Source organism: Camelus dromedarius, chromosome 15, assembly GCF_036321535.1.
Source record: "Camelus dromedarius isolate mCamDro1 chromosome 15, mCamDro1.pat, whole genome shotgun sequence".
Taxonomy (NCBI): Eukaryota; Metazoa; Chordata; class Mammalia; order Artiodactyla; family Camelidae; genus Camelus; species Camelus dromedarius.
Window position 1 is genome coordinate 19,875,501 of NC_087450.1, and position 26,817 is coordinate 19,902,317.

A 26,817-nucleotide genomic window follows, 5' to 3' on the forward strand; every position below is an offset into this window, starting at 1 on the left:
CTCTCTTTATTTGCCCTAGGAAGAATTTCCGTTCTGAACCCGAGGGTGAGAGTTCATCGATATTTCTGGCAGCGGCTACAATGACCTAGACGTTGGAGGCCCTTGGAGGCTTCTCTGGGACAACTCGGACTTGGGCTGGGAGTAATTTTACCCCCACGCACTCCTCCACCCGCGGGGGAGGTGGGGTAGGAGGCTGTCAGCCAGACAGCTTGACTGATTAACCTGCAAACAAGTAGGGGAGAGTCCACTCAGTCCTCGCGTGAAGGAGCTGGTACTTTCGTTCTAAAGCTCTCGTTTCCTCGGGGAACATAATAGCTAGACGCAATAGGTGCGTTGTCTTTAGTCTTCCCCATTCCCTCTGAGGGCTGGAAAGGGTTAAATCTCAGGCTCCAGCGTCGTGGGAGAAGGTGAGGCAGGGAGGTCTGAGGTGGGGCGGGGGGTGCAGACTGGGTACACGAGAGGTGTGGAAGGAGGGGATCGTTTCCTTCCTGCCTGAGTGGCTTTGTTAGCAAGGAAGGGTGAGTGGGAAGTTTCTTGAACCCGACTGACAGGGAGAAGGGCTTGCTTGGTTGCCCAAAGACTCGAGGTTAGAGCTGGGGATGAACTTTCCAGAAGTCTAGAATAGATTCCGCAGCTGAGAGTATCGGTAGCGCGATGAAGTTATGAGCGCCCCCTTCTTTGGAAATCCACATCCCACCCCCACAAGACGAATGACACCCTTCTGAATAGATATAAGTTTTAAAAGATCACAGGATGTGAGATTCAGCCTCCTTATTCTAATGGTTTTCACATGTCGCGCTTATTATCTGTTTGCAATAGTTTCTGTAATCAACCGAGAGGTGAAAAAAAAATCCATCCTCTCTAGTAAATCAGAGACGGGGCTAGTTTGTGGAGAAGGCACTGGATTCCGGTAGGGATCCTGACACGTGGGAAGAGGTTCTGTTGCAATGACTTGTTACAGTTCTTTGTATAAACACGTAAATGAAAAGCAAACGTCGTAAAGGCAACCAACAATGAAAACCTTACAGCATAGAATGCATTTCTCAGGGCTTTCCTTCAAAGAAATAAATCTGATTATAGAACAACTGATTTCTGATGTCTTACGAAATCCTGTCATTTCAGCGCTGTACACCGAGATGAAACAACCAAATTTAAGGCATAACGTATTTTCTAATAATGTTAACGTGCCTTAGAAGTCTCTACATTGTTGTAGGTGAAAATGATCTTGAGAGGTTTGTAAGTCCACTCCTTTATTAACACATACATAAGGAAGAGAGGGGTTTTTTTTGTAGTTGTTTTTAAAGACCTCTTTAAATTACTCAAGACGGGAGGTTTCCTAATTCTGAACAAGTTTGGGAAGTTTTCAGAGCCAACATATTGTAATGTGTCATTTATTGACTAGCATGCTACGTTTATTCGACAGAAACTACTGGAGAAACAAATACTTGTCTTTAAGGCACAGGGGGAGAAAAGAATACATTTTAATACAACTAAAGTCTCCGGGGAAGTCTTTGATACAAAGTACCCTTTTAAAGTACTTACTCATGAATTTATTTATTGCGCAGGAGCGTTATTTGTTTCTCTTTCTGAGTTAAAGGTTAATTCTGAATTAAATGAAATCCTTGACCTCAGCTAATGAAAAGGAGAGAAGAGAACTTAAAAGGGTGAGACAGTTTCTCTGTGAGGGGAATGCAATCAGGAAAACACTTTAAAGGCTGATAATCAGCCCCTCAGAGAATCCCAACCTCTTTTCACCATCAAACTAGCAGATTAAATGGGCTGGGGGAAGAGATTCAGACTATTAAGAAGAAGAAGATTTCAGATTATTATAAATAATAATCACCACACACTTTCATTATGTAGAGGGTGTTCTCCACATACTCTGTACTTTCTGGAGCTCAAATTTACTTAGGCAACCCTAAATCAATGTTTCCTAATCTGTGTGTCTGAAAGTTCTCACTGGTGTGTCCATACAAGCCATGCTTTCTTCTCTTCCCTTCCAACTCACTTGTTCGTCTGAGTTAGAACCCAGGCACAGGCAATCTGTTTTTATAGTCGGCCTGCTAAACTGATTTTTATGGTGAAGAGTTCCATAGAACTATCTACCTGTCTTTCCGATTATTTCGTGTCAAGGATCTACTCTTCATAAGTGGCCACAAACATTTAGAAACTTGCAAGTAAGTAGTGGGTTTTAAAGAGTTAGCAAACACAAACTAATTCTAAGAGTCATCATAGTAAGCACTTGGAAAGAGCTTCACCCTCCCAAAAATATTAAGCAAGTTCATTTGAATTACAAAACTGTGCAAATTAAAGGTGCCAGTCTTTTATCTGTATGGCTATAGTCATACCATACTGTACCATACAATCATGGCCTTATGAAATACCAGTAGTTCCTCATTTTAAAGTAATGTGAGCTCATTCATTAATCAGATTTTTTTTTTTGCCATAAGAAATGATTAAGTAATTTAATTTTTACTACCTCTCCTTCCTGGCAGCAAGAGAGTTATATTGGATTTCCCTCCATTATCTATGTAGTATTTATTCCTAAGTGAGTTTGTTCAAATTGAAAAGATTTTTGACAATAATTACTCTAAAATATTTTGCATTTAATTTGTTTTTGTTGGAGTTTTGTGCATGATGGAAGCAGATTTTTCTCATTTTGTAACAGTTGGTTGTCATTTAGTTATTTTTTCATCAAAGTAAAATAGATGTTTTTGGATATAGTGATCAATTTGTTTTAAGTACCTGGGCAGGGGAGGGTCTAGCTCAGTGGTAGAGTGTGTGCTTAGTATGCATGAGGTTCAGTCTCCAGTACCTCCATTAGGTAAGTAAATAAACCTAACTACCTCTCCCTTAAATACATACATACATACATACTTGATTGCTTAACCATCATTAAAGTCAGTTAAGTATTGTGTAGAATAATCTTTATTTTTTTTTCCTAGCAAACTAATTTTTAATTTCTAACAGTAAAGTTTATTGAATTTATTACTCTTGTGTTCTCAAACAGTACTGAGTGGTACAAAATAAAAAGCAAAATTTCACTCTGTATTGTTGTTTTCACTACCCTCTTCAGAGACAGCCATTTTTAATATTATTTTTATTTCTTTTGATTAATCTAGTTATGTTGATGCACTTTATCATAATCTAGAATGTTAAAGTCCTGAACAACTAGAAACTCTTACCTGATGCATCTAAGAAGTTGCCTTCAAGTTTATATTTCAATATGGTTATAGTGAAAGGGACATTATTGGAGAGTACCAAATAACTGATTTTCAAATATAAACTGTTATCCTTAAAGGTGATGATATATTTGTGAAAGTAAAACACAAAAGATGCTCATTAGTTTTACTTTTTCTTCCTTTCTAGTTATAATTATTTAATATGTTTCCACTGACTGAAGAAAACAAGCGTGTGGCTCAGTTGTTGCTCAGTACTGGTACCTGTCCAAGATGTATCTTCAGATTCTGTGGTGTGGATTTTCATGCACCATACAAACTTCCCTACAAGGTATTTTCTTTCTTTCTTTCTTTTTTAAAGTTAAAAAAGATTATCTATTTTGAAATCAGTATCTGTATATTTAAGGGTATATATCTGTTCTTAACTCTTCATTAAATTTTTAAAAAACTATAATAAAATAATTACTGATAATGGTAATTTGAGGATTGTTATAACCATATAAATGTAAGTTCCTTCTTAAGTGATTATATCTAACATTTAATGTAGTGGGATCTTTGTGGAGCAATTCCCTGGTGCATTTAATGTTTGTATATACCTTTCCTAAAGAACATCTAGACAGAATATCACAAAATAGTGCTTTTCACCAGATATTAGTAAGATGTAACAGGAGTGGGTGATAGTCCTGAGATCTTCTATTAAGTGGAAGCATTGTGGGTTTGGTTGCCTTTTTTCTTTTCCTGTTTTCTATATTACCATTTGTATTTACAAATATGTATTTACAACCCTCTAGAAGTAAATGCTTATCATCATTAACTGCTATTAATAACAACAAAGTAATATACTGAGATCTTTGACATTTATGGTAATATACAGAGAGCTTTGACAGTTAATACAGTATTTCACATAAAATACATAACATTTTATGAAATATGTTTTATTCTAATAGTGATATTCTATTTAGAGGCAAATACTAATTATATATGTAAATATGTACTTATATAAACAGTACGAATACACACACAAACACATGCATACATATACTCAGTTCCTTATAATTTTTTAACATTGCCCAGGAGTTAGCGATAGCAGTCATTTCTCCTTTGTATTAGTTGTTTCTATTATTTTGGAAATAATAATTATATTATTATTCATATAGCATTATTATATGTCAAATTCTCATATAATCTTCATGATAACCTATTAGGTAAGTACATACTATGATTGTCTCTATTTTCAGATGAAGAAACTGAGGCACAGAGAGGTTAAGCAACCTGCTCAAAGTTACACAGCTATTAAGTGAGCAAGCTAGGATATGAACTGTCTGAATCCAAAGCCTAGAATTTGGAGTTAGAAGACGTGGATTTGGATCCCAGGTCCACCACTTTCCAGCTTCAATTTTCTCCTCTATAAATGGGAATGATGATAACATCCACCTCACAGGATTTTCAGGGACAGTATGTGAAAACTCTTTGAAAAATGGAAATGGTACATATGCTATGTTTATTCATCAATACACACTCTGACTATAAAATAGTAAGATTGATTTTGTATAACTTATACATTCTTTCAAATACATTATAATCTATTATTTTATACATATATTGTAAGATTTAAATATATAACAAGACAGTGTTATCAACTTTTGTTTGTATCATTTTATGTAAATAAACATGAAAATATCTGAGGACTTTTTCTGGGTAAACATACTTATATTTTGGTATTTTCTATTCATATAATTATATATGTACACATACATATATCTATATTATGCTATATTGACATTATAGATTTTGGGTAACAATAAACCTATTTGTGTGGGTCATAATATGCCTGTATGTGTATATATGTATGAGTATGTATTTCTTTTCTAAAGATTTAATAGGAGAGCTAATGTCTTAATGAAATGAATTAAATTTGAATGAGAGATTTTTCCCTTTAGAGTCAGTAAATTGTAATATGAGTGAATTTCAAACGAGTATTTATTCAACAACTGAATAATAAAACCTGACTAATTTAGATGAAACAGAGAAAAAGTCCTCTGAGTATTTAGATGAGGGGAATGTCTGAAATATAAGAACAGTTTCAAAGGAATGGCACTTTTGTGTGTGTGTATATATATTTTTTTTATTGAAGTATAGTCAGTTTACAATACTGTGTCAATTTCTGCAGTCAAATGCTCTACCCCTGAGCTATACCCCCTAATACTGTGTCAATATCTGGTGCACAGCATAATGCTTCAGTCATACCTGAACATACATGTATTCATTTTCATATTCCTTTTCACCATAAGTTACTACAAGGTATTGAATATAGTTCCCTGTGCCAAGCAGTATGAACTTCTTGTTAGGAAAGACACTTTTTACATTCTAACACAAAGAGTGACAGAAACTAGGCAAACCAGAATGTAGTAGAGGGCTTTTTAAAATTAATTCCTATAAATGGTTTGTTATTATGGTGCCAGATTTCAGCATTGCCAGCATCTGTTTACTTTTGTGTAGTAAATTGCCTTGAAATTATTTTTACTTGATAGACTTTTAATCTGTCTAATTGTTCAGATTTCACATTAAATATTGTACATAGGACGTTTTAGTGGTTGTGAGATTATTCAAAAACCTAGGAAAGATGGAAATTCAGTTTGCATTTCTATTTGTTAATTATTAGAATAGAAGTTGGATTTTTTTTGTTTTTGTTTATTTGTTTTACTAGAATTAGCAAGTGAATGATCCTCACAACAGAACTGCAAACCAGATTAATAAATTAATAAACTACAAACCAGACTAATGAAGTCTTTCTGTCTCAGATTTAGGATTTCAACTTCACTGATGTATGAAACGCTTTTGAAAAAACATTCACAGATATATTATAGGAGTTAAGTAACTCTCTTTTAAATTCCCCAGAAAGCCAATGCTGGTTAATAAAACTAATTGATTGCTCCAGAATTGATATAAATCTGATATGTCATAATTTTCATTCCTGTTTTCATGCTTCATCTTACCCTTACAGACATTGTCAAAGGGTTATTCCTTTTTTAAAAATTAACTTTACAGGAGTTGCTCAATGAACTACAAAAATTTCTGGAAACTGAAAAAGATGAATTAGTTTTGGAAGTTCCAAACCCACCTCCCAAGAAAATTCGACTACAAGAACTGGAAGATGGGATTGATAGGATGGATAACCTGAGTCAAAATGGAGAGGGAAAGATCTCAATTATTGAAGATGGAAGCATTGCTTCCAAGAACTCAAATTTAAATGTATGCAATGTATGCCTAGGAATTCTTCAGGATTTCTGTGAAAAAGACTTCGTTAAAATGGTAAACTTTTTTATTAATATGTAATATGTAAAGATTTTCAGTTTTAAGACCTAGAATTCTTATATTTAAAGGAACAGTGCTATTCATTTCAACCTGTCTCACACAAGTGGATCATTAGAATGTTTTCTAAATTTTTTTTCAAAAACAAAGCCTGCTATTCTCAAATTACCTTTTTACCAACATATCTAAAAGTTAATGAAATATATATCCATGAATTTCAGTTATAAATACTGTTCAACTGAACAAAAATATATCAGTTTTCCCTTTGCTGTTTAACATAGCTAAAGAGTTAGAGAAAAGCTCTTAGTCCTACCTATTAATGTCCGGAAAAGACAAGTGTTAGAACAGCCTTGTGGAAGGTACATGATTAAATGTGGGATTGTCTTTTGTTTCCAGGCGTCAAAAGTGCCATATTTGCCTTTATTTTATTTAAAATCTCTTCTTAATTGTGAGGTGACTTAATAGAAAAGTGTTTGATGTTCACTAGATTGTTCTGCAGATGAGTTCTGGCTGTTTGGCACCTCATGATATCAGTCTTTAGGGTCATAGTTGGCAAATAGTGGATTTCAGGATGTTTGTGTGAGTTTCCTATTCAAAGGTAAAAGTTTGGAAGTTTAGCAGTGTCATCTCCTAGACCAGAAATTCATGTTATGAAGATTAATGTAAAATTTTCAGCAATTTCTGAGACTTTGTATAATGCTTTTTTATGTAATAAAAAATACTTTTTGTGTAATACTTTTTTAGGTGTGCGAAAAGGTTGGAGCCTCTGGGTTTGAATTCACCAACTTGGTATTTTCAGTCTCCTTCCCACCACAGCTATCTGTAAGAGAGGTAAGGTCATTTACATGCATAAAATTATATGTGAAGTACACAATAGAAATTTCTCCAAAAATGGGGAAGTAGAGATATGCCTTAATGTATTATATTTTTTACATTTTATGTATTTATTAAATGACTGAAAGCATTATGGCATTATAGCTGCTTGATACTGGATGGAAAAAAGGAATGATTGGTTCAAGTTAGTTTATTCATCACGAGACTGCCACCTTTTTTTAAAGGTCCTTATTCAGTAGCAGACATTCAATGAGCATTAGCTCTGTGTGAAGCATGTTGGTCAGAGAAAGATATTTGATGAGAACTCCAGAGGTTTTTTGGGGGCAGATGTGTGTGTTTTATAATGGTCCTAGGGTAAGATCATTTCAATTATGATGAGCTTTCTTTTTCCTGGAGTAAAATATAAAAAGGTGACACCTCTTTTAGTCATTAGAAAAAGGGAAAGAAATAACCTCACATTTCTTTTAACTTTTTTCCTTTGGTAAGTGAAAAAAATAATAGTATTCATTATTGTAACATTCTTGTGTGTCAATACTGATGTGAAAAAGTAAAACTACCTTTGTTAATATTGCTGGATGTAGTATAGGGAGAATGACCTCTGTAATCTCAAATTACAGCATTGAGTGGTAAGCCCATCCACTTATATGTATGAGATATCTTTTCCTCAGGAATCCCAAAGCATCACCAGAACATTACATCTCATACCACCACTTTCTTTAGGTGAGCATGTTTATTAGCCCCCGAAAGGCTGAAGCTTGCCTTAAGTCTTCTTGAAGCTGGATAGAATGGTAGAGAAGTGCTGGGAAGTGAAAAAGAGTAGAATGATTTTAAATATTTTCTCTGTTAATGACAAGATAACTGAGCAAATAGAAGAAGTAAAGGGGACGGTAATGATATACTGAGGTTTATAAACACTTAAAAGTCATTTTCTAGTCAATTGTCAGTGCAGGGGAGGGTATAGCTCAGTGGTAGAGTGCATGCTTAGCATGCACAAGGTTCTGGGTTCAATCCCCAGTACCTCCATTAAAAAATAAATAAATAAATCTAATTACCTCTCCCCACCAAAAAACACAAAACAACATAATTATCAATGCATTTCTCACTGATAGGTCATCTCCCGGGCCCAGTTTTGGTAGAGAGAAACAGACTTTCAAAAGCTAAGTGACTCACAAAGAGTTGCAGTGTTTGAGTAACAAAAATAGGAATAAGAAGTATGTTTTCTAAGTGTGGTTATATATCTTACTACCAAACTCTTCCTCTCAAAGTTTGTTTTTACATGAAAATTTGTATTGTCCATTTTTACCACTTACGCGATGATTGTAACAATATTAACTTAATATTTATTGAATACTTATGAAGTATTTATATTCCGTATTAGAAATAGAAGATGATGTTTTAAAAAATAGAAGTATTTTGCATAAACTATTCTTGCTTTTTGAAACTGTTTTTAACCACCAAACTATTTAGCAGAAATACATAACTATTCCAGTTATCGGGAAATTAATACATTTCCAAAGTTTAGTGTGTTAAGTGACTCAATTGTTTTTGTTGTAATAATGAGTAATATATTTTTACCCACTCATTTGTTAGGAATAATAATTATTCACAGGTTTGCAATTTTGTATTTCCACAACTCAAATTTTTTTCAGCAAATTGTGTTTATGGTTCACTTTGTCATTTTATTATTATGTTTTGTTAACTCACTTTTACTGCCATCTTTTATTACTTCTTTGGAGTTGAGATATGTTAGCCAAGATGGATATAAATTGATTTTTAAACTAGTTAACTCATTTTTTACACTTCCCAATTTAAACAAATTACATGTATTCAGAATATTCTTGTATTTTTGAACATAAATTCTGTGACTTCTCTATTGCTGTGTTTAATCTAGGTTGTGGTGTTTCAACTTAGATCTTATAAAACTTAGCACTTATTTGTCTGTGTGTAAAATAAACATTGATCTATGTGGAGTTGATTGATGCTAGTTACCTCATAATTCAGAGTGGAATATACAATTGAGTAAATTTAAATGATTCAACATTTTTCTACTTCTAAAGAAGAAAATTATGATCACAGATACATTGATTTGAAAGCAAATCATTTTTTAATCAACATGGTAGTATTTATTATATTCCTGTTTGGAAAAGAAGCAAGGAAAGTGGTGACCTCAAGTAAAGGATTAAAAAAAGAAAATCAAACTATTAATTTTGTATTAACCCATCCATATTCTTGGCACTACCAATCCCTTTCTTGCTACAAGTATAGATTTTATTTACCATCATTATAAAAGCACTAATTTAAAAGCTTAGAAAGAAAAGCTTACAATTAGTATAATCATCGTCTTGTTCACTGAGTTTGGGAGAATATGGAGGGAGGGGTGGAGCACAGCTTCTGTATGTGTTTTCCTAGGAACTAGTTGATCTGGTCAGGACAATTATAGACTTAATATGCTAAAGAAGAGATAACAAGACAAGACAAACCCCTATTAGACATCATACAAAACATGGTAAGCAGAATAAATGGAGGCAATATCCAGTGATTCACAGAAAACAACAGGATGGAAACTAGCTGGACATAATACTTAGAGGTTCCAAAGTCTTTATAACAGCATACAAAATTTGAATGTTAAGTTGATTATAAAGGAGAGTAATAAATATCTCATGGCCATCATGGTGACTTGCTGGAATTGGCCTTACTATTTGAATGTAACTATGGAAGGATGTCTTGTTTATAAGACTCAGATTTGTTAAAAGGAGAGATATAACAGTGTGACATGGTAAGAAATTATGTACCTACGTTGACATCTGAGATCCTGCAAGTGGAAGGATGCTGAACATCATCCAGAGGAGCATAAAAAGAGAGAAACAGCATAGATACAGGAGTGGAAGTGTGCTGTATGCCCCTTGGTAAGGAAGAAGTGATGAGTTGCAGATGTAAGATAGTCCCAAAGGTATTCAGTAGTATGAAGGACTCCAGGTGCCTAGGCACTTGATGGAGACCTCATTTGGTTCAAAGCACATTGTCTGACAGCATTTGAATTGAAACAGCTTCTTCTCCTAAAGTGACTCTCAAACTTTAATATGTGTAGGAGTCGTTGGAGAGTGTCCCAGGCTCTCTAGGACCCATGACTTTATGTTTCTGCCAAGCTCCTGGGTGATGTTGGTGCTGCTGGTACAGCGATCACACTTTGAGAACCACTGTCCTAAAGGACAATGGGGGAACTAATCTACTTCTATAAGAAAATTGATAACCTTCTAAAAATTGTGTTCCTGATAGGAAGGGAGAAACAGGCATAATTAGAATATATCCTAGACTTTTCATAGGTAGACCTCAAACAGTCCAAAGAAAAGGCAAAGAAAAATGGCATAGGAATCAGCTGGAAGATAAACTGAAAGGACTGGGGGGTTCAGATAAAGTGCAATTCAGACCTTACTTAAAACCAAATTATCAGGAGGAAGGTATAGCTCAAGCGGTATAGAACATGCTTAGCATGCACAAGGTCTTGGATTCAATCCCAAGTACCTCCTCTTAAAAAAAACTAAGTATGTAAACCTAATTACCTCCCCCCTAATAAATAAATAAATAAATAAATAAATAAATAAATAAATAAATAAATAAATAAATTTAAAAAACCATATCTCAATAAAATGAAAGTTTAGGGAAAAAAATACATCTCAGTGAGAAGAAATGGGGTCTATCTTTCTTCTCTCTCTTTTTCTCTCTCTCTGTATTTACATAAATATTTGTATTTATATATTTGTATGACTTTTTATTTTGGAAAATTTCCAAAGTAGTAAGTCTAGTCTAATGAACCCTTATGTATCATCCAACTCCAGCAGTTAATTTTTTTTGCCAACCTGAGATCAATTAAAAAAATATATATACAGGAAAGGTGAAGTCAAATTAATGTAAATGTAGAAGAAGGTTTAGATCTATAATAGCAACTGGAAAATAAAATCTCTAATGAGAACAGACCTGCAAGAATTGCTGGGGAAGACATGGGGTGCTTAAGGTTATGTTTAGAGCAAGAATGAGATGAAAAAGGGGATAGATCTGCTTTCTGGAACTGATGGTGTGCTGCTGATGCATGATATAGAGAAGCCAAACTCTGGAAATCCTATCTGGCTTCTGTCCTTTTTTGTCAAGGAATATGACCTTCAACCGAAAAGGGTAGAATGATCATTGGAAAGGAAGAATGAAAGTTCCAGAGAGTCAGGCATTTCCAAATGGGTTCAGGTGTTCTGGCCTGCATGAATTACATTCCAGAACAGGTTCAGAAAGAACTTGCAGCTTCTGTGATCTTTGAGATCTTTTAAAAGCATATTTTCCAAATGACTGGAGACAGATAAGGGCAGTTCCAGTTTTCCAAAGGGAAAGCAAATTGGTTCTATTAACTACCAACTGGGGAGCTCGACTCTAAAAGCTTGGCAAGATTCTGGATCAGGAACTAAAAAGTAAGTTGTGGGCAGTAAGGATAAGGAAAACTTTGTTGTCAATACATAGAACAAGTTCACTAGGGACAAATCATGTCTGTGTCATTTCTTTCTTTTATAGGCTAGCAGGACTGGTAGAACAGGGAAATACAGTAGCACCAGTATGACTGGAATTCAGCTAGTCATTTGACCAAGTTTCTTTCCTCATGGTAACTTCCTAAAAGTGGCAGGAAACATGAGCAAGATGTGAAGACAGTTGGATGGATTTTGTTCATACCCAAAAGGAGCTGATTAATGTCTGGTATCAAATGGAACAGTGTTTTCCCAAAGCTCTGCAGATCAATCACTTGAAACCCACTTGAGGAAAGTTGTTGAAAACAGATTGCTGGGCCTTGTCTCGGACCTCCTAAATCATAATCTCAAGAGATGGGGCAAAAAAGCCCCTCAACAAGTTGTGTACATATTAAAATTCAAGAATCACTGAACTTCAGGGAGATTTCTGATGTGCTGCAGGATAGAACATGTGATGCTGAGGAACACTCACTACAGGTGTGCAAGAAACAGAGTTGGCCATATAGCACATAAGTTAAGGGTTAGAACTGAGATCCAAAAAGATCTCAGGAATAGGGAAAATCTAATAAGATAAAATTGAACAGGATTAAACATAAGTTCTTATACTTGGGTTTAGAAAAACAACTGCCAAGTAAAGGATGAGGCTGGAGTGGCTTAAGAGCTGTGTTTATAGACAAGGCTTACAAAGCTTAGGGGTTTTAGTTAATAGCTCAGTGAGAATTATGGGTGTGATGTGGATAACTTCTTTGGATTTTAGTCCAGATATTAGAAGTATAACATCTGGAAAGATGAAGATGACAATCCTGTTTTACTCAGTGTGGGCTGTTCCTGAAGTGCCATATTCAGATGGAATGTCCTACTTTAGGGAGAACCAGTACAAATGGGAAGGCATTTTGTGGCAGTCCCTGTAATAATCCCCAAAACTTGTGAATATGTTATTTTACATGGAAGAGAAAAATAGCACATGTAATTAAGATTAAGGATGCTGAGAGAGAGAGATTATTCTTAATTATCTAAAGGGGCTCAGCCTAGTCATATGAGTTCTTAAAAGTACCCTTCTTGACTGAGGTCAGGGTAAGAGGAAAAGGTTATTGTGGAGAATGGTCAGAGAGACACAATGTTGCTCACTTTGAAGTTGGTGGAAGGGAGACATAAGCCAAGGAAAACGAGTGGTAGCTAGAAGCTAGAAAAGGCAAGGAAACAGATTCCCCTGGCTTAGAGCTCCAGAAAAGGATTTGGACCTGTTGACCCAGTGATGCCAGTAAGACCAGTGTCAGACTTCTGACCTCAAGAACTGTTAGGATAATAAATGTGTGTCTTAAACTACAAAGTTTGTAGTAACTTGTTACAGTAGCAGTAGAAACAAACACACATTAAGGTGAGTACATTCAGAATGGGGGAGACATCTAAACCCTGGTCACAGGAGCTGCTGCCAAAGGAACTTGATTTATTTAATTTGGAGAATGCGTGATTTAGTGGGATGAATTTTCTCTCCTTAAAATCTTGAGGGGTTTCCTCCCAGACAGATATATTCAGGAGGGAAATAATTTTTGGCTATAAGGAATTATCCAGAACAGGATAGACTTTTCAGGAATAGTGAGTTTTCAGTCACCAGAATGTTTCTGCCAAGGCTGGGCAACTGCTTGGCAGAGACCTATACAGGGAAGGTGTGCACCATGTAGTTGATTAGACTAGAGATTTTGTTCAGCCCTTTCAAATTTCAAGATCCTATATAGTTTTAATTAGAATATTTATTACAGTAATTTTTAAATGTCACCTTATACTCATGATTGATTCCTCTAAACTTCTACACCACAGTAAATTACTGCCACACTAAAATTACCATAGAATGAATAACTCAGACTTATGCTAATATTAGGCTAAACTTGTATTTATGGGAAAAGGGAATTCTAGTTATGGCCTTTTAAAAGTAAACGCTTTAGTCTTATTAATTCTTTTAGGTTTATCTTTACTAGTAGGCTCCAGTAGGGGGCAATATTGTACTATCAGTTTGGCTTATTGTTACTTCTCAGGAGCAGCATGTGGGAAACAGTTCACTCAGTATTGACTTTGAATGGATTTGGTGTTCCATAAATTAATGTTACTTTGGTTGTGTGAAACACTACTTCTCTATATGCAACTTGATATAGAGTTTCATTTGTCAAATCAAAACCTTTTTCCTTTCATTTTTTTATACTTTGTGATAGTTCCATGCTTTGCATTGAGTTCTATAAATTATACGTAGTCCTAGAAAAGTAGCCAAAAATAAAAGCAGTACCATTTCTGTGGTAGCAGTTTATATTTATAAAATTGTTTTTTCTTAAATTCAGACAAATGGATATTCAAAAGGCTTTGGATTTTTACTTAAGTCTGTTCTTAACCAGTTTGGGACCATCATCTATTTAGAATCCAAAAAAAGCAATGACTCCCTTGTCCTAAAGATGCACATATTCAAAATTTTGCATGTATATATAGGGTTCTCTTAAACTCCCAGTCATTAACCTAGGATCTTTCTTGATTGCATCATACTCCAGTAATTTTCTCCCTCTGTAATTGGTTGATGTGCTTACTTTTTCTAAAGGGCAATGTTTTTCTAATTATGTTTAACTCATAGAACAAAATTTGACAAAATCGCTTTGACCTCAAGTACAGAGACCCACACTTTCAAGTTCATATTTTATGTGCAGGCCTGAGCTGGCTGTCTTCATTCATTAACCTGACTCTGATTTAGCATGTGTGTTTTCTACTTTTTGTTCCTTTTCCATGACTTTTCAATTTTTATTTTATATGACCAGCATCCTGCCTAAATTAGTTTTTGTTCTCTCTTACCCACCGTTTAATACAAACTTAAGGTTCACTCAATCGACATACTTTCTGAGCTTACTAAGGAGTTTTCAGAATTTGTAGCCCTAATTTTGGTGAAGTTAGTCAGATCTTGCTTCAATCCCTATATGGTCCATTTATCCATGCAAAGCATTTTTACAGGGTTGCTGAACGAGGCACTGAAAAACATGCAAAATTATAGTAGTCACTGTCTCTGCCTCTCAAGGATCTTTCAGTAGACTCCTTATGGACGAATTGAGGGGACATAACCTTGGTAATGTTTTGCATATACAGGATGTAACTTTTTAAGCCATTCAGAGGACATGCAACAACTCAAACCCATCTCCCTTATAAAAGGTAACCCCGCTAGTGTGCCTCTGTGAGCACAGCACCAGTGTGTGAAAGCCTGCATTATCAGGGCCACAGAATCACAGATCTGTAGGAGACCTTGGTAATCATCTAGCACTCACTGAAAAATATTGTGTGTGGTTGTGATTTGTCAGAGCTCTGGCCATGTCACCACCCCAGGTATAAATCTATTAATACCTTTTGAGAATCTCTGCTGGAAAGTCCAGGAGTTCCTAACCTTTTAATCTCTGAAAGTTTAATGAATTCCCAGTATTTATCAATTGGAAAGAAGATATGCTTGGATGATTTTTTTCAGCCTCACAGTTTGGGATTACTTCACTAATCATCTCACTCATCCTCATTTGAAGAAGAGGAAACCAAAGCTTGCCCAGTGTGTCATATTTATTGAAATTTGGGTGTGTCTCCCTGCTTCATGCTCTTTTTTGCTTGTTTGTTTTTAAACCATGCCATCTCTCCATCTTGTATACTTATGTGTGTTTTATTTACTTAACAGCCTTGCCCTATGGGCATTGCCTTTTCTTAACTACTCTACTTGTTAAGCCATACACTCAAGAACGTAACTAAGGATCAAGCAACACAAGAATGATAAATCCCGGCAGAGCTGCTGCATCAGAGGGGGAACCTGGGACTGGACATGGGAGCAAGTTCAGGATTCTTTTACTCAATATACAGCTGGGACATGCTTCCAGGGGAGAAAGGATGAATGACATACAATTAGACCCAAGTCCTGGTTAGAGTGAGCAACCAGAAGCCTAGCTGTCAAGGAATCAGAGCAGATATTAAATAGATCTAATAACTCACTATTAGGGGGAACAGGTGCAAGGGGGGGGCATCAAATAAAGCAAGAATCTTTCCTGAGATCACTGAGGCTTGTAGCAAGGAGGAATAAGTCATATTCCTGGGAATGAGATGCCATGGTGAAGTTGGACTAGAAGCAAGGCTAATTCTAAAAACCAGCACAATAATATAATGTATACTGGATTTAGGAATGCAGTTGGCAGAGTACTCAGACATATGTTTAAATATTTAAAGATGCATATGTTACTTCCTATCTTTGCTTTTTTCTTGGCCTGAACCAGCTAAGTATAGGTAGAGGAGGCAGCAAGAAAGAAAACGTTGCTATGGCTAATCCACCAGTGTGGGTAGTTGAGATGTAGCAGGCTGTGTTAAGAACATGAGGCAGCTTTAAAATTTTGAAGTTTTTTGTTTTAATTTGTATGGTTTTATTCTCGTGAAGTGTTGCATTTTGCATCTTTAAAATTTACAGTGAGAAATGATTATATAACAGAATTAATAAGAATATAAGATGAAGCAAATCCTTTTTCTTTAAAATTCTATTTCCCCACCAGATGTAACATATTATCACATTGCTACTTACTGATTGTTGAGTTCCTTATCAAACTTATTTTTTTCCATTCATTTTTAGGACTGTGTGGCCTAGTAGACTCTTTCAGAAAAAGGGAACTTCTTTTTTTTTTTAATTAATTTATTTTTTTGGAGGGGTAGATAATTAGGTTTAGTGATTTATTTCTTGATGGAGGTACTCTGGATTAAACCTAAGACATCATGCACGCTAAGCAGGCACTCTACCACTGAGCTATACCCTCCCCCCCGGAAAAAGGGAACTTCTAATTTAGACTCTGCTTATTTCAGATTTGGATTTCTCTTGTTACCCAATTGAGAGAAGTCATCTCAATTACCCTTTTTGCTGAGATCACCATCATGTTTAAGACTTAGTAATTCTAACCTACTAGGTTATTATTTTTGAAAAATCATTGTAATAACTTATACATACATATATGTCTATATGTATATAAAGTGATAGTTTATATGTGAAACAGCCGCACCACCACAATGTGTACTTATGTTTTAGGAGCAGCAAGATACAACTCCTTTCTTGGGAAAACAAGGGGCAGTAGCTGCCATCATTTATGGAGCATTTGTGTGACAGCATGCTGTGTGTGCGCTTTCATTTAATCTGAACAACCCCTTGAAGTAGTACCTATTTTACAGATGATGAAACTGAAACTCAAGTTGACATTGCTAATAAATAACAGAGCTGGGATTTAAATACTCGTGTATCCAACTCCAAATTACATGCTTCTGATTATTGCTATGCCCTTCTTACTGCCAACACTGTGATTTGGTCAGGTATCAGAGTGGGTTATTGTGTATCTGTGTTTATAGGAGAGACTTAGTCTACGTTTTGACCCCCACATTCAAATGGTGCAATATCCTCAGTTAGGGAAAGGATTCTTGGTTGAAAAAGAGGAAAAGAAGAAGAAGAGAAATGGAACCAGAGCTCTTCTTATTTTAACAAAAGTAGTAATTTAACAAGCATGATGATAAACCACCAGTTTATTTGGTGATTCTCTAAAACTACAACTTTGAAAATAAAATTAAAATTACATTTTCTAGTACTTACCCACCACATTTGTGTTCAAGTTTTGTTATCAGATGACTGGAATACGTACAGAAGGGGTTTTGAATCAAATATCTTATTATAGCCAATATCTTAAAATAGAGGAATTTCTAGTCATTTTTGTGAGGAGCTACTTTGATTTTCTTTTGGTCTTAGGAAGATTGGTATGTGTGTGTGATGATGAGTTATTGTGTTAATCCCTTAATAATTAGAAGTGGGAATGCCAGTTAGGCTTTCAGCCAGGTTCTTTCGTCATACACACGTCCAAATGTCCAGGAAGAGGGGTCTGGTGGCAGGTACCACCCTGATGTCAGACAAATCCAACTTCATTATCGACTTTTCAGAAACTTCTTTAAGAGCTAGTACTAGTACTCCGTTATCTTTAAGAAAAAATAAGGATCCGTTAAATTGTTTTAGACAAGATTTGTCAGTTAAGTAGTGTTGATCATTGGTAGTGCTGCAGTTGCTCTTGCTGCTTTTAAAAAAAAAAATTAGGTTGTACTGCTTAAAATACTGAAAGTTATCTTTACAAATCTTTCCTTTTAAATGTTTGTTTTTCCTTACCAGTATTAATACAGGATCAATACTACTGTAATCTAATTTCTGGAGTAGATACCATTCAAGGAAATGTTTATCTGAGAATTTTTTTTTTTCTAAGAAAACCTGAGTATTTTTCTCCTTGCCATTATTTTTATTATGCTAAGTTTTCCAATTTTTTAAATGTGATAAATATTTTTTAATCATTTTGGACACTCATCATTCGTAAAATCTCATGTGAAAGACCTTAGTTGAGCATTAGTTTGTCACTTCACAGTGGTGATTCCTTTTTATTGCTTATAGCTTTTGGTTGAACGGTGAGTCAGAGATTAGCTGGGTGGATGGCTGTCTCTACAACCTTAGCAAGAGTGCTCGGAGCAGGTACTGGCAGAAAAAAGAGGGCGAGTTTTTTATTTTAAAAATGTGTATTATATATATGGCAAATTAAAGAGTCACGTTTTATTTTTGTTGTAAGTTACAAGCTATTCAGATAAGTAGCTGTTGAAGTATTGATATGACTGAAACTCTTGATCCTTTTTTCTGGTGGAATCTCAGTTTATTTCTAAAGTAGTTGTTAAAATGTTACTGTGAGTATCTGGGCAGATACAATGCTAGGGGAACTAACTTGGGTGGGGAGAAATAAAATGGACTTTATTTAAATGTAGTCATGAAGCATACACAAGGAAATGAAATAAAATAGATGCATTACTATCAACACAGGTAGCCCTTTTATATTTATATTAAGAACCATATCACACCTATTAGAATGGTTATTATAAAAGAGACAAGAAATAGCAAGTTTTGGAGAAAAGGGAACCCTTGTACACTGTTAGTGAGAATATAAATTGGTGCTACTACTATGGAAAACAGCATGTAGATTCCTCAAAAAATTAAGAATAGAACTGCTATATGATCCAGCTATTCCACTTCTGGGTATTTATCCAGAGAATACAAAAACAGTAGTTGAAAAGATATATGCACACCTATGTTCATTCAGCATTATTTACAGTAGCCAAGATGTGGAAGCAACCTAAGTGTCCATTGATGGATAAATGGATAAAGAAAATGTGGTATATATCCACAATGGAATTAGTCATAAAAAGAATGAAATCTTACCATTTGTGCCAACATGAATGAACCTTGAAAGTATTATGCTAAGAGAAATAAGTCAGATAAAGACAAAATTGTATGGTTTCACTCATATGTGGAACTTAAAAAAAAGAATGAACAAATAAAATAAAAAAACAGTAAAATGCAATAATGTTACATTATGTTTCTATTTACTGGTCTCAGTGCAATTGTTATATATCTGTTATGATAATACAGTGTTATAATTTTTGTCTTAAAAGTCATGCATATCTATTATATTGATACCCACAGATTTACCATTCTGGTGCTCCTCATTCTTTCCTCTAGATCCATGTTGCAATCTGGTGTCATTTCCTTTCATGTGACTCATGACCCCCAGTGAAAAAGACCCTCATTTTACCATCTCCAGAAGTAACTCTAGTCTTTTACAGGAGTTAGAGCAGATATTCACCTGGATGGGTGGAGTGGTGTTGCGGATTTGAGGATCTACCTTTTTTTCAAACAGATTTTCAGTCAGTCTTCCTTATTTTGCTTCTCCTACCCCTACTTCCAGAATTCCTTGGTGTTTATTCCTCGAACTTTTGTTGATTGTGGAATATCAGTTTCCCCTGCTGCCAATTTAGGATTCAGGGTTTTTTGTTTTTGTTTTTGTTTTTGGCTCTGTTAAGTCCCTTACCACTCCCCTCTGCTTTCCAGCTTCCAAATTTTTGCTATTCCCTACACTCTCACTGTCTCCATCCTGGTCGATTTTATGCTCTTTTAACAAATCTCTTTACTGTTGTTTTAGAGGATTAGCAAAAGTGCACACTTGAATTTGATCTTTTCTCTTTACCCAGAAGTCCGCATATATTTGTTTACTTTAAAAATACAATTTTTGCATTTGTCTCATTTTTATTATAGTTACATTATTTTTATTTACTACATTAAACAAATTACTGAGACCAAAGTATACCGTCTTTCATCTGCAAAGACAGTATATTCTTCATCTGTGAGGTTAGAAATACTTTTTTGTATGGTGACAACACTAATGGAAATCTACCAATTTAGTTTTTATTTTACAAATTAATTATGTGGAAAAATATGAAGACAAACTATGTGGAAAAATTATTTATTATAGAGTTTATTCTTTTTTGGGGGCAGTTAATAGTAGGATTCATACCCAATAGTGACCCTAGGAATTTTAAGGTTATATTGTAGAGGAGTGATAGATGGAAGAGAAAGGTAGGGAAAATTAATTACCACGTGGACTTATGAGTGTATTAAATAATAATTTTTGACATCTCATGCACTTAGGCCTTTTTTTTGTTTAGTTATTTTAGCTTCTATTTTCATACCATATTGTACAAATTAGTGGTGGTGTAGGAATAATTTATCACCTTGCCCTTCGCTAGAAATGCACTTGAAATTTCCCACACACCAAAGGTTTGTCATTAGATCTTCTCTTCAGATAGTCTTCACCAAATTATTCTTAGGAATCCATGGTTCCTTTTCTCTTCTTTTTCTTTCATTGTGTCTATCTCTTTCTCACCTTTCCCTCTCTCCTCCCCTTTCCCTCCCTGCCCTCCTCTCCCCCTCCAATCCTCCCTTCCTTCCTCCCTCCCTTCCTTACAAATACTACATCAAAGTGTCCTAATAAAAATATTGGCAGGATTTAAACTGGACAGGATTTAAAGTCCAAGGGCCCCTGCCTTTCTCCTTTCCCCTTTCCTCAGAATATCTTACTGCATTTTGTTGTTGGGTGTGTGGTTTGATCTGCCTTGATATTTATTTGCCTTTATGTCTTGCACACATGTTATGTACCATTCCTAGCTAGAAACTGGCCTCGTGCGGATGCTGTTCCGTTCTCAGCTTCACAACAAATCACCTTCCTTAAACTTTTAGACTAAAACTAGAACTGAAAGTTTGGAAGGGGCAAGGCTTGAGGAAATCCCCTTTCTCCTTGCTGTATCTCTCAAAATTATTTCCTTTGTCCTGAGGCAGAGAATGTACAGAGGCAGGTTGAGCAATTGCCTGGACTTTTATAATAGCCTCCTAAAAGCTGTCCCTGCTTCTATGCTTGTCCTCTGCCACTTTAAAAAGTAAGTTAATTTGTGTCCTTTCTTTTCTTACCCTCCTGTGTCTCCCCATCTCCCTCAGAATAAAATCAAAGTCCTTTAATTGCCTGCAAGGGCCTGTACGGGCCCTGCCCTACAACTACACCTTAGTTCACTGACTTCATCACTTGATACTTGTTTTCTTCCCTGACTATTCCAGCCACATTGGGCACAGCAGGCATACTTCTGCCTCAGGGCCTTTGCATTGCTGTTCTCTCTGCCTAAAATGCTTGTCCCTCAGATGTATGCATTCCCCCACCTCCTTCATATCTTTTTTCAAGTATTTCCTTCTCAGTGAGGCTTTACCCTCACTACCCTATTTAAAATTGCACATTGCTCTTATTCCATTCCCCTTTCCTGTTTTACTTTTCTCCACTTGACTGCATTTTACAAGGGGAGGGATTTGTGTCTGTTTTGTCTACCAGTACATGCCTAACAAACATGGGCACACAACAGCTATTTGTCATTGACTGTGGTCACCCTGAACCACATCCAGCATGTGTTGCCCAGGTCCCCAGCATCAGCAGTGGTAATTTATATCTACCCAGTGATCAGAGTAAAAGGAAGAAATGGAGAGTGAGAGGAAGGAGGTCTTTCCTTCTCCTCCACCCTTCAGAGGCCCTCATACTTCTTTGCTGATCGAACACAGAACCTTTGAGGTTGAGGTATTTTACATAGAGAAAGAAAGAGTGAGAAGGTTATGTTCCATAAGCAATGTGGTTCTGGTGTCCTTTTCATTTCTAACGGTGTTTGTTGTTGCTAAAGTTCAGTAAGTACTTTTAAAACTTTTTTCCTTATGTACCCTTCTCCAGCCCCAAAATAATTTTGAGAAACTGTGTACCCCCTCACATATTTTTAAATTAACATCAGAAATGTTTCACTGTAAGTTTAAATGTTATCAAATAACACTGCTTTTAAAAATGTTTCCATTGGAAGGTATTCACAGGTGAAATTATTTCTGAGGTTTGTTTTTTTTTTTTAACTCCAGCCCACCATTCTTTACAAAAACAAAAACAAAAGTAATAGAGATAGATAAAACAAGATTGGCAAAATGTTGATAATTTGAACCTGGCTTGAAGGGTACGTGGGAATTTATGCATTATTTTTTCCACTTTTGTGGTTTCTTACTTTCACGATAGAGATTTTCTTCAAATGACTAGTGATCTCTGTCCATTCATTTAAACATAGAACATTAAACAGTGTTTGAAAGTCATGTGTTTATGGAGTGGAAGGATGGTGCTTGTTGACTGGGTTTTACTGGAGAAGAATAGGTAATAAACTGACTTTTTATATGGAAGGACCGTATCACATTATATGAAAAATTTCCATCAGAAACCATCCAGTTTATCCAAAGAAGAATCCTCTAATCTCCCGTCCAGAAAGGTATAAGCTAGGCAGCCTCTCAGGGTAGCCAAGAGCAGGGCAGGAAAGGGGGCTGCAGGTCTCTGTTCAGCCTGTAAACTCTCACTGACCCCCTCCTCTTCCTTGCAGGGCTTCACCAGCTGTCCTCTTGCCCAGGGCTCCTGAGTATAGACACCTCTAATTCAATTTCCCAGAATATAAATCTCTTGCTTGGTGTCAGGGAGGGGACTTGGGGGTCTATCCGTTCTTTATACAAACCTTCAACCATTCCCTCTCTTTTTAGCCCATGGTTCACCCTCTATTGTCTTAGGCTTCCAGGCCTCAGCTTTGCTGACACTGAGGGATCTGCTTCCTGGGCTCTGCTACGTTCCACTCCTGCGTCCCCTTTATGTCATGTGTTGAGAGTTGGAGTGATATGAATATTCTTATTTAATTGCAGATGGAGTTTCCTTTTCTGTTTTTCATTCTCCTGACTTTGACATGATTTTCCAGAGAAGTGGGCAAAAAGGGCTTTTGTCCACCGTCTTGAAGCCAAAAGTCTGATTATTTTTTTGTAACATTCTTTTAGTGTATTTAAAAAGTAACATCTAAAAATTAATTTTTTTAATTTAATAAATTCTTATCCCTAAGAATACATTTAGTGCAAATCAAGTACAACAGAGGGAATGATTCCAGTTTTGTAATTTTCCTGTGATAATTTGGAATAATTTTTAGATCTTCTCTTTATAGAGTTTTTGAGTTATTTTTTGAAGAGAGCTTTTCCAACAATTAGCAGTTTCTCAGCAATTAACAATTCGTTTGTCTCTTTGGTATTCCAAAACTTACAGTTTACCTTTAAAAGTTCTTTGTCTTGGTAGTTGTTTTGAAGTAAAACTGAATTTATGACTACTGAAGTGGAGCGCGTTGATGCATTGAAGCCTCTGGAATCTGCAGGTTCACTTCACACTAACTGGCGTTTCAGTGAGGATGCTAGTTCTCTAAAATCAAATTCTAGGAGGAAACACATTTGCACCCTCAGCCACACCCAGTTGCTAACAGGTATTTGTTGAGACGTCTTTGCTTCACTGATGCTTTGAACTCTAGAGTTACCTAAAATTCACTTGTCAAGTTATCCCCTCGTTAGCACATGACCCTGAAGGACAAGACTGAAGCACGTCTGTCTTTACATCTGTCTCAGAGCCTCTTACTGCAGCTATGCTAACTTCTCTGACCCTTCCCTCCACCGCCACTGCTACCCTGCTTTCCCACCCCCATGGAGCTTCCTCTTGTGATTATTTGCGATCAGGTCCTTCAGAGGTAGGCAAACATCAGCATCTGGAGTATTGGAAAAATGTGGTGGAAATTCTCCTTTTTAAAATTCACAAAACAGAAATAGTATTCTCTTGAAAACTGGGTCAGTAGAGCTGTACCTAATTTGACCCTGCAGATTTATTCTATCTTTGCTGATTTGTCCTAGCTGTTCTCCTCTTGCCTTGTCAGAAACAAAATATTCAACCTTTTTTTAATGTTATCTAAAAGTTTTTATTGCCAACAGTAGTAGGAAAAGCTGAAGTGAGAAGGTTTTATGTCTCACGTCATTTTCTTTTTTTCTCAACCCTGGAGGGAAAGATAATGTAGAGGATTGGAGTGGGTTTTTAAACATGACTGACAGAACTTTTATTTATCAAAGGAGACACCCAGACTCAGTGTGTTAGTCATTACATCACAGGTCTGACACCAGAGATTCTGGGGATTGAGGCAGAAGGTGGCGGCAGTGAGGAGGCGTGGGGGTAGCTAAGTGGTAGAGTCAGGAGTGGTTCTAGGAGTGTATTCGCCCTCCCTCTCTTTCTGCCACCACACTTGCCACCAAACCTGACATGAGGTGAGGACTGGGCTCTAGTGAGGTAGGTGCCTAAAGTATTGCAGGCTGGGGGGTGGGGAGGAGGAGGAGAAGCAAATCTTAGGCAGTTTTGCTGGGTGGGAAGAGGGAAGAAGATTTTCTCGTGTTACTGATAGCATTATTGAGCCTAATTCCTAACTGGCTATTTGTGTGCAAGAAAAATACATGTGTGTGCGTGCGTGCGTGTGTGTTAGGAAAAGAAGAAGGAGCCGGGGATAATACTTCTAGCTGCCCAAACAACTGTTGTCATTGCCCTGTTGGTGCAAATCTCTATTTATATTATCTTCATTATTATAAATCAGTCCAAGAGATGTGTGAGATTCAAAAGACTTTAGAGTTTTAAGGGTATTAGTGGTAATTTAGAAACCCCAACATCACTGCTGATCACCAAGTCCTGCCTATCTGTGTCTTCGTTATCTCTTAAAGCTGCCGCCTCCTCTTCATTCCTACCACCACTGCCATATATATTATTTTTTACTTGAATTACTGCTTTATTTTACCAAAAGTCTTCATTTCCCTTAGTTCCTATCTTCTTCCTCTAATTCACACTGCAACCAGCATGAGCATTCCTGAAGACAGGAGTGATCATGCTACTTCATTGCTTAAAATCCTTCTGTGGCACCATATTGCCACATATTGTGTAAAATTGAAACCCCTTAACATGGGTACAGTAGTTTTATGATCTGAGTCCTGCGTCCTCTTTTGCACTTTACAGCCACACATCCTCAACTCTTTAGGGACCACTAACTTACAGTTCCCAGAGCCTTCCTGATATTCTGTGGCCTTTGCACTACAAGATTTCTTCTGTTTGGAACATACGTTTCCCATTCTTATTTTTGTTGTTGTTGTTGTTCTTGGGTTTTCTCTCAATTCCTTTTTTTTAAACAAAAACATTTTTTATTGAGTTATAGTCATTTTACAATGTTGTGTCAAGTTCCAGTATAGAGCACAATTTTTCAGTTATACATGAACATACGTATATTCATTGTCACATTTTTTTTCGCTGTGAGCTACCACAAGATCTTGTATATATTTCCCTGTGCTATACTGTATAATCTTGTTTATCTATTCTACATTTTGAAATCCCAGTCTGTCCCTTCCCACCCCCCACTCCCTACTTTCCCCATTCTTCATCCAGTTAATTCTAAATAGCTGATCCTTCAAAGCTCAGATTAGGTGTCACTTCTCCTACAAGACTGAGCTGAGGATGTCTTAAATGTCCCTTTAAAATATGTCCCTGTCACAGTCCCCACCACTCTGTATTTTAATTTTTATTAATACTATTAATCACCATTATTAATATTTTATTATCATTTTACTTACATTTATTCTCTCCTAGTTCATGAGTTCCCTTATGAGCATGATCTTTCACGTCTGTTAAAGATATCACCACATAGGAGGTAGCCTGAAAAATAATGAAGCGTTGAGCCCCTTCATCTTATAGTTGAGAAACCAAGGCTCAGAGAGGTAAGCCACCTTGCAAAGTGATCACACAATATTTAGAGCGATAACCTGCATTTTAGTCTAGTGTTGGTTTCCGTCTTTCAGAAATTAAAGACTCAGGTTTCTGTAAGGGCCAGATAGGCAACAAATATGAGAAAAGTGGGTGATCTTTTTTATAGTCATTCCAACATCTTTCTGGAACATATGCCTGTTTCACACTATATTTTCACATGAATGATAAAGAAATATTTTAGTATAAGAAATATTTTATTTTCCTCTAAAGCTATCATATAAGAAAAAAAGTAGTGTAAAGATAGTGGTTATATTGTGACTTGATGAATTATAGAAGATGGAATGTTGTTTCTTCTTTGCACTGTCATGGGAATTTGTATATACACAGTGTGTCACTTCATGTTATAGTTTCAGTCTTTGGATTTGTGCCCTGGCTTGGCACCCCAAATCTGCTGATCATTCCAGTTTCATCTCTAGTCATTGAACCTCCGCTCACATTTATGTACATACATACATACCCTAAGCTCCAACTTTACTGAATTGTAATTCCCCAACATGTCATTTTTAATGCCCCTCTCTCTCTGTCCTTCCTTCCTGCCACCTCTGCTGTCACCACTCCCATTGTTTGATGCTGGATGAATTCAGCTCAGAAGTTCAGAGTTCAACTCAGAACTCTAAGTTAAAAGCCATTCCCAGGCATAGAGTTTCCATGATATGTGTATACAGGTATATGCCTCTGTGTGTGTGTGTGTGTGTGTGTGTGTGTGTGTGTGTGTGTGTGTGTGTGAATGAGACCAGAGTGCACAAGCACTTTAACAAGCATGTTATTCACCTGCCCCATTTAGCAAAGCAGGGTCTAGGATTAAATCCTGTGGCTCCTGAATTTTCAGGAGGTGACATACTGCCTTTGGTATCAAATTTGATTAAACTTGATAATGTTAAGGCCATATGGTTCTGA

General features: G+C 36.1%; 1 protein-coding gene across 3 annotated transcripts in view; it reads left to right on the plus strand.

The window, feature by feature from the left end:
• The first annotated feature begins 11 nt into the window (after positions 1-11).
• PUS10 (pseudouridine synthase 10) overlaps positions 12-26,817 on the plus strand; it is a 55,100-nt gene continuing 28,294 nt past the window's right edge. For 2 of the 3 annotated variants that reach the window (XM_031467091.2, XM_064494466.1), the window contains exons 1-4: positions 337-407; positions 3,370-3,510; positions 6,228-6,491; positions 7,236-7,322. In XM_031467091.2, coding sequence (XP_031322951.1) covers positions 3,385-3,510; positions 6,228-6,491; positions 7,236-7,322 — 477 coding nt within the window. In that variant the 5' untranslated portion in view covers positions 337-407; positions 3,370-3,384. The other variant, XM_010989760.3, reaches the window with a different exon arrangement.